At 44.6% G+C, this 12,784-nt stretch overlaps 1 protein-coding gene across 3 annotated transcripts in view; it reads left to right on the top strand.

Moving 5' to 3' along the window:
- CPSF3 (cleavage and polyadenylation specific factor 3) overlaps nucleotides 1-11,469 on the top strand; it is a 40,961-nt gene extending 29,492 nt beyond the window's left edge. For all 3 annotated transcript variants that reach the window (XM_029051472.2, XM_029051473.2, XM_029051475.2), the window contains 4 exons: nucleotides 2,196-2,283; nucleotides 3,315-3,384; nucleotides 4,385-4,481; nucleotides 11,162-11,469. In XM_029051472.2, coding sequence (XP_028907305.1) covers nucleotides 2,196-2,283; nucleotides 3,315-3,384; nucleotides 4,385-4,481; nucleotides 11,162-11,263 — 357 coding nt within the window. In that variant the 3' untranslated portion in view covers nucleotides 11,264-11,469. The remainder of the gene's footprint in view (nucleotides 1-2,195; nucleotides 2,284-3,314; nucleotides 3,385-4,384; nucleotides 4,482-11,161) is intronic.
- The last annotated feature ends 1,315 nt before the right edge of the window (nucleotides 11,470-12,784 follow it).

Here is a 12,784-nt window from a genome sequence, read left to right as displayed (position 1 = left end):
GAAAATTTATGGCGGGAAGCTGCTCATTTTTATTGGGAGAAGTGAGGAATTTGGGTGGTTTGGTCAAATTTACTTGGTTTGGTAGAGTGTTCTGTGTGTGAGATGTGCGTGAAATGAGCAAATCGCTGGAAACTGGGTGCCCCAGTAATGAATGGATTTTTTCACTTATGGAAAGAAACCTGAGAAAGACTAAACCCAGTTGCATCCATTTTTGTACAACATCTCCTAAGAGTGAAAATTCAATCAATCTTATTTATTGAGCACTTATTATAGTACTGTGCATAGAATAAGTGCTCCCAAAAAGCCATTGATATAGAGCACTGTACTAAGCAATTAGGAGAATACAGGGTAAGTATATGTAGATTTTATCCCTACCCTCGAGGAGCTAACCGTCTGGCTGATGGGGTGGGGAGGACACTAAATTACAGGTAGGGGAAGCAACTGAGTATTATAAGAATAATCTACGTAAGTGCTATTAAGATGGGGTAGTGTACCATCTAGCTGGAGTAGGATGGGGAGGACATTATAAATTACAGATAGGATAAGTGCTATTGGGGAGGATGAGGCGTAAGTACCTAAGTGCTTAGGGGATGTGGACTCAAATACATGGGTGAAGCAGTAGGAAATAAAGAGGTTAGTCAGAGAAGCTCTCTGGAGGAGATGTGCTCTTTGCTGATCTCTCAACCTCCTGTCTCTCCCCACTTCATTCTGTACTTCACTCTGCTGCCCAGATTATCTTTCTACAGAAACACTCTGGACATGTCACCCCCCTCAAAAATCTCCAGCGGTTGCCTATCAACGTTCGTATCAAGCAAAAACCCCTCACTGTTGGCTTCAAAGCTGTCCATCACCTTGCCCTCTCCTACCTCACCTCCCTTCTCTCCTTCTACAGCCCAGCCCGCACACTCCGCTCCTCTGCTGCTGACCTTCTCAATGTGCTTCATTCTTGCTTGTCCCACCATCTTCTCCTGGCCCACGACCTACCTCTGGCCTGGAATGCCCTTCCTCCTCCCATCAAACTAGCATACTTCCCCTCTTCAAAGCTCTACTGAAAGTTCACCTCCTCCAAGAGGCCTTCCCAGACTGAGCCCCCCTTTCCTCTGCCCCTCCCCTCCTCATTGCCCTGACTACCTCCCTCTGCTCTACTCCCCTCACTGCCCTACAGCATTTGTTTATATATGTACATATTTATTTTTCTATTTTATTAATGATGTATATTTAGCTTTAATTCTATTTATATTGATGCTATTAATACCTATATAGTCGTTTTGTTACATTGTCTCCCCGCTTCTAGACTGAGCCCCTTGTTGCGTAGGGTTTGTCTCTATTTGTTGCCGAATTGTACTTTGCAACCACTTAGTACAGTGCTCTGCACACAGTAAGCGCTCAATTAATAATGAAAGAATTACAGAGAAAGTAATTTGCATTTAAATGAAATTAAATTTGCAGTTGCAAAGAATAAATTGCAGAGGTAAATTTAGAGGCAAAATGTCCTTCTTCCAGTAGGAATTGTATTCACTCACTGTACCTCAGTCTCGTCTGTCTCTCCGAGGACCTCTCGCCCACATCCTACCTCTGGCCTGGAACACCCTCCCTCCTCATATCAGACAAATAATTGCTCCCCCCACTTCAGAACCAAGAAGCATTCCCTGATTAAGCCCTCCTCTCCTCTTCTCCTACTCCCTTCTGCACCGCTCTTACTTGCTCCCTCATTCATCCTCCCTCTGTTCCCCACTGCACATATTTTTATATCTGTATTTTATTTATTTCTCTATTTATTTACATTAATGTCTGTCCCTCTAGACTGTGAGCTGCTTGTGGGCAGGAATGTATCTATTGTTGTATTGTAGTCCCCCAAGCGTTTAGTACACCATAAGCACTCAATAAATATGATTGAATGAATTAATTCACTCCATTTTTAACTGATGAATAACTGGTGGAGGTGGATTACTGCAAAATTAGGCTTTTTATAGGATATATCCTAGGACCCATCAGGAACAAGAATTCATTCGGTATGTAAGTATATTTAAATAATGAGTTCTGAGAATTATACTGTGTGAAACTGCACATATATATATATATATATATATATTTCTGTAGAGAGAGAGTGAATGTGTGAGTAAGCGATCATGTCCATGTTTCTTTGTTTAATGATGCAGTAGTATTTCGTGTTTTCTGACTCTTACTGTTTACAGTGGTTGGCAAATCCTTCCAATGATATGTATGCAGATACAGTAACAACAGTCATCCTGGAAGTTCAGTCAAATCCTAAAATTCAGAAAGGTATATAACTTCTTTTACACCTCATTCACTCTACCTCCCAATTTCCTTTTCCTCTCAGTTACTTTGAGCTAAAATATGTCTTTTCAAAAGAGCTAAAAATTGCCTGTGGTTTTTATTCCTGTTTTGGTTTAGTTTAAAAAAGACATTAATTGTGGAGAAGTTTATGAACTAAACCTCTGTTACAGGGTTCTAGTGTGATAATGGGATCTAATAGTTAATTCTTGAGGCCTTGAGGAGTGTGTGTGTGCATGCGTGTGCATGCGTGCAGGAGCAAAAGTGAGGTTGAGAAAATCTGAGGAAAAGATGTCATGTCACTTCCATCACTGGTTCTGGTCCTAGCTCTATTAGATGAATTGGAAAATGAGTCAAAAAGGAGAGAAAGAGAACTAGGAAGAAGGAGAGAAGGCTGGGACCTAGGAGCCTGAGAGTCAGGCGGAGAGCTAGGGAAGAGTAGAGGCAGAACCAAGCATGAACACTTAGAGGGACAGCAGGGACCAGGGAACAGGAAATGGGTCAAAAGTTGGGATGGGCCCAGTAGAAGGAAGGGGCAGAAGCTGGCCCAGGATAAGAGGAGCCTTCCCTTTTCTTCTTGTGCTCTCCAGTATTGCCACTAGCTCCCATATCCACTGCCCCAATGCTACTCCTGTGTCTTCTCTCCTTGCCCTTGCAGCTGTTTCCTTCACAGCTGAGCTTTTCCTGGCCCTCTGCTCCCATTTTTTCCAGCTTTTCCCTAAAACACCCACGCCCCAACCAGTCTGCCTCCTGGCCTCTCTCTTGGTCACTTAGAGTTGAACCTTGGAGGCTTAGGAAAGTGTCAACCCACAACACTCATGCCCAAGACTGGCAGGCCAACCCGAAGACCTGGCCCAGTGCCCTGGTAGTCACATACTGGGTCGTGTCTCTCTGTTTTAACAATTGTTTGGTGTGTTTTTATCATTAAGCATTCCATATTGATTTTCCTTGATCAGTTTTACTTAGCAACCTACAAATGTTGCTGTTAGAAAATTTAATGTATCTTACCTTTTTTGCAGGTGCGATTCATAAAATTTCTAAAAAAATAGATATGGATATTTATAGCAAGAGGCTGGAGATTATGCTTCAGTAAGTTTTTCATCTTATTGGCAGTAAAAGGGCATTCATACTTTGCTATGAAGGTAGATTTTAACACAGCTGTATGAATTTGCATTTCTACAGCTCTGATCCTTTGATGAAGTTCGCTGTGTTCGGGAAAGGACAAATATAGTCAGTTCTCCTAAAATGTGGGGTTTCATTGTACATTGCCTTCTTTCCAATGGGAAGCGCTGTTTCAATCCTGTATATTTTATGTTTATTACTACCCCAGTCTAGGATCTCTTGAGATATACAACCATAAAAATCCCAATTATTTGAAACTTCCTTTTTCCAAAAAAAAATTTATTCCCATGTTTACCACTATCTTAGTTCCAACAGCAGAGTCAAGTAAGCCTTGCCACAGGGACAGCTCCAGACTCGGTTTCTGGGAGTCCATGCACCCATTGCCCAGAAGACATCTGGGCTCTCCTCTGGAAGGATTGAAGTACATTGGAACAGGTGGTCTGCTTGTCTAAGGGACCAAGGTAGACCGGCCCTGTGGCCATAAGGGGAGGCCCCCACTTACAAGGAACTCTGACAGCCCTTGGCTAAAAATGCATTCCCTTTGGTCCCTGAGTCAAATTGGGTTTCACCCACGGAACTTAAATAGTTGTGGATGTAAATTCCACTTCGACATTCATCCGGAAAGGATTTGACCATCTAGAATTCATGGCTTTTTCTGTGATATGCTCTTTAGCTGGCTTAATATGATATTATACATAGTACATGTTAATACTTTTGTTACTTTGCTTAAGATGAATATCTCATTTTAAAACTTGAACTGTTCATACCCAGAAAAGTGGGTACTAAGATTTATGTGCCTCAGTCCTTCTGGTGGTTTGTAGTTCTTTGTCAAAATATCCAGTTTTTAGATCTTTATGGATGGGAAGATAGGGAAATTAGGTCTAGCAACCTAAGCCACATATTGCCAGACACTATTTGTATCTTGTATGTTGTTTAAAAATAATATTAACTGTAATCTTTATTTTAGGGACATATTTGGAGAAGACTGTGTAAGTCTCAAAGATGGTTCCATTTTAAGTATCACAGTGGATGGAAAGACTGCCAATATATCCTTGGAGACTCGGGTATGTGCAGTTATAGCAACTTTTCAGGGCCAGGGCTCTACTCAGTCTACTTCCCTTGGGGACCAAAACCATTTGGTTGTAGCTAGCCAGTTTCCCAGAATGCTCTCAGAATGTCAACCCGTTTGTGTGCCAAAGGAATAAGTGAGAATGTGAAATGCTGATCTTTCCTTGCAAGTCCAAGTTCTCTCATCACATGGATTGCATATATGTGTGTAGTGATTGGTGGGGTGGAAAGGAAACGGAGAGCCATACCAGAGCCAGGAACGAGCCCAGGGCAAGTTAGAGGCAATGGGAAACTGTTCTGATGGGGAGTGGGCCTGGTTCAGCGAGCCACAGGAGAGAGAGTGAACTAAGCACTGGGAACAAAGGTACAGAACTGGACCAGCAGAAATCGTGGGCAAGGGATGAGAAGGAGAGATTGGAAGACATTGAGGAAAGGATGACTACCGGGGTGGGATGGCAAACCAATCATTTTTTGATGTGACCATCGTAGGTAAAGTTAGAAGAGTATGCTGATTGGATTCATTTCTTACTAAAATAATTTAGTGCAGAATAGATTAATTTGTGGTCTAAATCAAATTTTTTGGGTGGTGGTGCCTGAGAATCTGGGGTTTTTTTTCCAACTAAATCTCATCCACCAGACTTTAGTTTCATTTTATTATTTTTCCAAAATAAGTTTCAGTTTGGGTAGAACACCTTCAGGCCTAGAGTTACTGCTCAGTGCACTGTCGGAAACCTTGGTGAAGCTTTCTTGGCACCAGCAAGAAACAGCGTGGCTCAGTGGAAAGAGCACGAGCTTTGGAGTCAGAGGTCATGAGTTCGAATCCCAGCTCTGCCACTTGTCAGCTGTGTGACTGTGGGCAAGTCACTTAACTTCTCTGTGCCTCAGTTCCCTCATCTGTAAAATGGGGATGAAGTTTGTGAGCCCCATGTGGGACAACCTGATTCCCCTGTGTCTACCCCAGCGCTTAGAACAGTGCTCTGCACATAGTAAGCGCTTAACAAATACCAACATCATCATCATCATCACCAGCAGGTGGGCCATTGGAAGCTGTCAAAATCCACCCCCTCTACCTGCACATCCCCATCCCATCCCACCTTATCAAAGCACTTCCCCCCTCCTTTCTTCCCTCCCTGACTTCCATCTTCAACTGTTTGCTCTCTAATGGCTTTTTCCCTGCTGTCTTCAAACATGCTCGTGTCTCCCCTTTCCTAAAAAAAACCCTCCCTTGACCCCATGACTCCCTCCAGTTATCGCCCCATCTCCCTCCTACCATTCTTCTCCAGACTCCTTGAGCAAGTTGTCTACACTCACTGTGTCCATTTCCTCTCCTCCAATTCTCTCTGTGACCCCCTCCAATTTGGGATCCTTCCCCTTCACTCGACAGAAACCACCCTCTCAATGGTCACCAATCATCTCCTTGACAAATCCAGTGGCCTCTATAGCATCCTAATCCTCCTCCACCACTCAGGTGCCTTCAACACTGGAAATGTTATCCAACCTTGGCTTCAGTGACACTGTCCTCACATGGTTCGCCTTTTATCTCTATGACGACTCATTCTCAGTCTCTTTCGTGAGCTCCTACTCTGCCTCCCATCCCCTAAATGAGGGAGTCCTTCTAGGTTCACTTCTGGGTCCCCTTCTATTCTCTATCTTCACCCTCTCCCTTGGAGAACTCTTTCGCTCCCATGGTGTCAGCTACCGTCTCTATGTGGATGATTCCAAAATCTACATCTCCAACCCTGACATCTCTCCTTCTCTACAATTTCACATTTCCTCTTGCCTTCAAGACCTCTCTACTTGGTTGTCCTGCCAACATCTCAAACTTAACATGTCCAAAACTGAACTCATCTTCCTACCAAAACCCTGCCCTCCCCTTGACTTTTCCATCAATGTAGGCAGCACCACCATCCTTCCTGTCTCACAAGTCCATTACCTTTACTTTATCCTCAACTCATCTCTCTCATTGTCATAAATCCAATGTCATAAATCCTATTGGTTCAGCCTTCAAGCAATGTGGCCTAGTGGATAGAGGATGGGCCTGGGAGTCAGAAGGACCTGGGTTCTAATGCTTGCTCTGCCATTTGTCTGCTGAGTGACTTTGGGCAAGTCACTTAACTTCTCTCTAAAATGGGGATGAAGACTGTGAACCCTATGTGGGACAGTGACTGTATCCAACTTGATTAGCTGGTATCTGCCCCAGCACTTAGTAGAGTGCTTAGCATAGAGCAAGCACTTAACAAATACCACTACTATTATGATGCTGCCTTCTGCATTGTCCTGACTTGGTCTTTTCATTCATCCTCCCTCCTATCCCCACAGCACATATGTATATATCTGTAATTTAGTTATGTATAGTAATGTCTGTTTCCCATTCTAGACTGTGAGCTCATTGTGAGGAGGGAATGTGTCTGTTGTAATGTACTCTCCCAAATGCTTAGTACTGTGCTTTTTGTCGCGAGCCTCCGGTTCGTACTAACCAGGACCTTCCTGGACCGGGGGAGCCTCGGTGACACGTACTATAAGTCAAACCACACCTGTAATCACCAGGGTTATTGTGGAAAGTTTTTTACTTAGTTTTTACCAGCATGCAAGGGAGTGGCACATACACACACTCACTCACTCTACTCCCCCAAGGAACCAGAACCAGTCTGTGGTCAAAGGAGCCTGTTCTGCCAATACTTCTTTCTGCTGCTCTCCTGCTGCTGCAGGTGCTTCCCTCCGTGCCTCCAACTAGCCTCTTGTCTGCATAACCCCTCACCATTCAAAACGGTCACCTTTAATCTGGTTTAGGCGTCACAGCTGTGGCTCTCCGTGGCAGTCGTTGATTGGTCCAGGCCCGTTACTGGGTAGAACTGGGAGGGAAAGCCACACCTCCATGCTCCACCCCCACAAGCCCACAATCACCTGCATCAAGTAGAGCTCATCAGTACCTTGGCCAATCTCTTCCTTTTTGTTGTTGCTCACGAGATCCCAGACTGTCACTAGAGAGGCAGCTTATTGTGGGGACACCACCTTCCACCCCTTGATCCCGTCGATTAACAACGTTCAGTCATTTACTTTCATCCAGGGGTACAGTTGATGGGGTGAATTTACAATAAGGTACAGGGGAATTTACAATAAGGTACACATATGAGTGGTGATCAATATCACCATCAATCCCTGTAATAGAAATTGCTCCCAACTGATAATACAGTAATGATGATGATGGTATTTATTAAGTGCTTACTGTGTGCCAAGCGCTGTTCTAAGCACTGGGCTAGATACAAGGTAATCAAGTTGTCCCACATGGGGCTCAGTCTTAATCTCAGCGTGGCTCAGTGGAAAGAGCACGGGCTTTGGAGTCAGGGCTCATGAGTTCAAATCCCAGCTCTGCCACTTGTCGGCTGTATGACTGTGGGCAAGTCACTTAACTTCTCTGTGCCTCAGTTCCCTCATCTGTAAAATGGGGATGAAAACTGTGAGCCCCACATGGGACAACCTGATTCCCCTATGTCTACCCCAGTGCTTAGAACAGTGCTCGGCACATAGTAAGCGCTTAACAAATACCAACATTAATCTCCACTTTACAGATGAGGTGACTTGCCCAAAGTCATACAGCTGATCAGCAGTGGAGCAGGGATTAGAACCCACTACTTCTGACTCCCAAACCAGTGCTCTTGCCATTAGGCCATGCTGCTTCTCTAATCCAGCAACTATATAAACCATATCACATGTGAGTGGAGATCAGTATCATCCTCAGTCCCTTCAATAGGGACTTTGCTACACTGCTAAACCCAACAATTACACAATACAATCTTCAAACAAGAGGGAAAAATGTTATCAGATGTGGTGGTTAATATCACTATCAGACCCTTCAATAGGGATTTTTCTACTCTAATTGTATATTAACACTGGGGTGTTGGGTTTTTTCCATTTCCTCCTTTTTCTTTGGCTCTCCCATTTGGCTGAGCAACAGCAACACTAACAGGGCAAAAGGAAGGATCTGAGGAGAGTCCTTGCATTCCCACAAAGCAACAACATGTGGGATTCTATTAGATTCACACTCATTTCTATTACCCACAATTGTCAATGAGCAATTAAGAAACCTTTTTTTTTTCTTCCCACCCACACACTTTCTTCTTATAGTTCATGACTCATCTCCACCCAGACACTGGTACCCAGATCCTCTCGGGACCAGGTCTTCTGGTGGAGAATGTGTCCTTTCTTTTCTGGCTTGTATTCAAGACAGGTGCTCTGCGAAGCAGGTGAGCGGTGAGCCCTTTTTTCAAGCCAATGTGTCCTGCTGGGCTAAAATCTAGGGTGTTACGGTCTCAACCATAGATTAAGACCCAGCAGCATCATTCAGCAAGACCATATATTTGTACAATTAACTCCAATTTTTTTATTGGCATATAGGCATACTTTTTTTTTTTTTTTACCAATCACACTTCGTTAACTCAATGGCGCATCTCTCAACAGTAGGGTTCTTTTCTCAAACTGTTCCATACCTGGCCAGCATTAAAGATGACAGTTCCTAACCCGCTTATAGACCTCTTTTTTAGATTAGTGTTCCCTGTGATTTTCTCCTCCTAATTACCTCTTTGTATTTATGCAGCTTAGCTAAAGGTTCCAATCAGGAGATCCACCTTTCACAATAAGGGGAGTTTTCATTTGCTTGAGGGAAGTGCCTTCCCCCAAACAAATACCCTTTTTCCCTTCTGAAGTTATAATTCCTGAATGGTGGAGCTCCCCATTTTCTCTTTAGGAATTTCACCATGTATAATACACATTCTGAAACCATTCCACCACCCTGGCCAGTTCATCTAATGACACTTGTTCTATATACGCTGTTATGTAGTGCAAGCTAAGTGCTAATAATAAAGGCATTAGTTAAGCACTTACTATGTGCAAAGCACTGTTCTAAGCATTGGGGTAGACAAGGAACAGCTTGTCCCACATGGGGCTCACAGTCTTAATGCCCATTTTACAGATTAGGTAACTGAAGCGCAGAGAAGTTCAGTGACTTTCCCAAAGTCACATAGCTGACAAGCGGCAGAGCCTGGATTTGAACCCATGATCAACCCAGATGGTTTTGGATCATCGTCGGGAGACCTTTCTTCATCGAGGGTGGTAGCAGGTTGCAGTGCAAGAGGTCTGGTTCATATAGGCCAATTGGCTGCCTGCAACTCAAACTCAAGACTTTAGTTAGGAGTTGGTACAGAAGTGTCTGGATATATCTCACAAATGGAATCTCCTGGGGACTTGGTGGAAAAAGGAAAACTATTCTCGGGGTTAAATTCGTGACCAACAGTCTCATCTCGAGCACTCCCAGGTGTCTGGGAGTCTTCTCCGTGATCTCCCTAATCTACTCTTTGTCCTCCAGGCTTCCCCCAGGCTAGGGCAGGGGGAGCAGAAGGAGAGGGTGCCCTAGCTCCTGGCTGCATCTTACCTGGGTTTTTTCCATTTCTCCTTTCTGCTTCCAAACGCTGCTGCCTTCTGCTGCTTTTGAGTGCTGCTCTCCTGTTGCTTCTGCTGCTCTCAGTGTGCTTGCTTCCTTGCTTCTCTGCATGCTTCTGCCCCTCCTCTTGCTGCTTCTGCATTTGCCCCAGTGCCCACTCGTGATTCAAAGCAACCGCCTTTTATCTGGCTTAGGTGTCGCAGTTGTGGCTCTCCGTGGCAGTCATTGATTGTCCCAGGCCCAGTACTGGGTAGAACAGGGAGAGAAAGCCACATCTCCCTCTGTGTTCAATCCCCACAGGCCCGCAATCACCTGCCTCAAATAGAGCACATAGGTGCCTTGGCCAGTGTCTTCCTTTTTGTTGGTCGCAGGATAATAAACAGTCACTAGTGAAGCATCTTATTGTGGGCTCACCCACATTTTTCACACAGTAAGTGCTCAATAAATATGACAGTGAATGAATCAATCAATCAATCACTACAGTCTACCCTTTCCTCTCCATCCAGTGTTAATCCAAGCACTTATCTCATCTCACCTTGATTACTGAATCAGCCTCCTTGCTTAACCTCCCTGCTCCTGTCTCTGTATTCCAGTCCGTACTTGACTCTGCTGCCTGGATAATTTTTCCACAAAAACATTCAGGCCAATGTTTCTCAGGAAACTCCAGTGTTTCTCCATCCATCTCCGCATCAGACAAAAACTCCTCACCATTGGCTGGAAAGCTCCCGATCACCTCCTCCTACCTCACCTCACTACTCTTTTAATTCAACCCAGCATGCACACTTGGCTCCTCTAATGTTAGCCTTCTCACTGTGCCTCGTTCTCATCTGTCTCGCAGCCGACTTCTCACCCACGTCCTGCCTCTGGCCTGGAACACCTTCCCACTTCATAACTGACGGACAATTACTTGCCTGACTTTCAAAGGCTTGTTGAAGGCACGACTCTTTCAAGAGGCCTTCCCTGCCTATGCCCTCATTTCCTCTTCTTCCACTCCTTTCTGCATCAGGCTTGCACTTGGCTTTGCTCCCTCTTTCACCCTTCTCTCAGCCTCACAGCACTCCTGTAAATATCCATATTTATATTAATGTCTTTCTCCCCCTCTAAACTATGTGGGTGGGGAACATGTCTACCACTTCTGTTTTACTCTCCCAGCCTCTTAGTACAGTGCTCTTCACACAGACAGTGCTTAATAAATATGATCGATTGACTATAACTAGAAATTTTTGTCTGTCCTTTCAGACAGTTGAGTGTGAAGAAGGAAGCGACGATGATGAGTCCCTTCGGGAAATGATCGAACTGGCTGCACAAAGACTCTATGACGCCCTCACGCCGGTTCACTGAGAAGCCCGCCCTCCCTCTTTCCCTCCCGCCTGCCTGCCCTGTGTACCTTTCAGTCACCTCAACCCCAGACTTAGTAATGCCTAGTCCTGTTTCCATCCCTTCATGAAATAACAAAAACTTGTTTGTGGGAAAACCTACTTGTTTCCTGTTTTTTATATGCACATATGATTAAATCACAATAAATTGTTCATTCCTTGAGAAATCTCCACATGAGCCCAGATTCAGTCTTCAGTCTCCTGCAGGCGATTCCCACTGAGCCAGTGGGATCTCCCTAAATCCAACAGAGAACAGGGTTTGTCCTGCTGGGTGTGCTTTTAGGGAAGGAATATTGCAAGGGGGTTGTTTTTTTCTATACACAAGCAAATCTCAATTTGATCTAGGGATGAGAGAAGGTCATTATGTGGGATGTGGCAGAGATAAAGACCAAGGAGAAGGGTGGGTGTGATGGGCTTATGAGAAGAGAGCGAGGATAAGGAAGGTAAGACTAAGAGAAGAAACTGTAAATGTGTGTGGAGGGGTAGGGAGGTACCTTTAAATACAAACACAGGACTAGCGCATGCATACCTGGAGATTTGGTTTCTAGAGATATCGCAAATGCATTAAGGGAAGTAGGATAAAGGTCGCCAATAACACCACTTGCAATTGGAACCTCAACTGAACGCACAATACGACCCAACATACAAAGCACAGAGGGGTTTCAAGAGGAGAGATGGAAGAGGATGAGCTGGGATGAGTTCATTCAATAGTATTTATTCAATAGTATTTATTGAGTGCTTACTATGTGCAGAGCACTGTACTAACCGCTTGGAATGTACAAATCGGTAACAGATACAGTCCCTGCCCTTTGACGGGCTTACGGTCTAACTGGGGGAGACAGGCAAACAAGAACAATGGCAATAAATAGAGTCAAGGGGAAGAACATCCCATAAAAACAATGGCAAATAGAATCAGGGTGATGTACATCTCATTAAACAAAATAAATAGGATGATGAAGATATATACAGTTGAGCGGAGGAGTAGAGTGCTGAGGGGGTGGGACGGGAGATCTCCCCATCTAGACTGTACGCTTGCTTGAGGGCACGGACTGTGTCTGTTTATTGTCATACTGTACTCTCCCAAGTGCTTAGTAGAATGGTCTGCACAGAGTAAGTGCTAAATAAATACAATTGAATGAGTGAATGACAAATGGACCTCCGTGAGGAGACCAGGCAGGACCAAGGTGACCGTGTAGAGGAAGGAGACACAAACTTTGATATTGTGTGACTTACTGTGAATGTCTCAGCACAACAGCCCGAATAATAAAGCTTTGCTTTATTAACCGCTGAAGGCTGAGGGCTAGAGGGTTGAAGTCTGGTGGCTTCCAAAGCAAAGCAAGATCAGTGGGAGACCGGCCAGCTATGAGGGCAAGAGAGAACCTTGCCTCCGGCTGTTCGTGGATGGGCGCTGGACTTCAGAAGCAAGATGAGCAGGAGATTGGCCAGTTCCAGGGATGAATTCATTGACTTCGCCTTGAGTGGTTCC

The sequence above is a fragment of the Ornithorhynchus anatinus genome, chromosome X1 (assembly GCF_004115215.2).
Source record: "Ornithorhynchus anatinus isolate Pmale09 chromosome X1, mOrnAna1.pri.v4, whole genome shotgun sequence".
Lineage (NCBI taxonomy): Eukaryota > Metazoa > Chordata > Mammalia > Monotremata > Ornithorhynchidae > Ornithorhynchus > Ornithorhynchus anatinus.
Note: the sequence above shows the minus strand (reverse complement) of the source record. Positions and strands in the feature narration are given on the sequence as shown.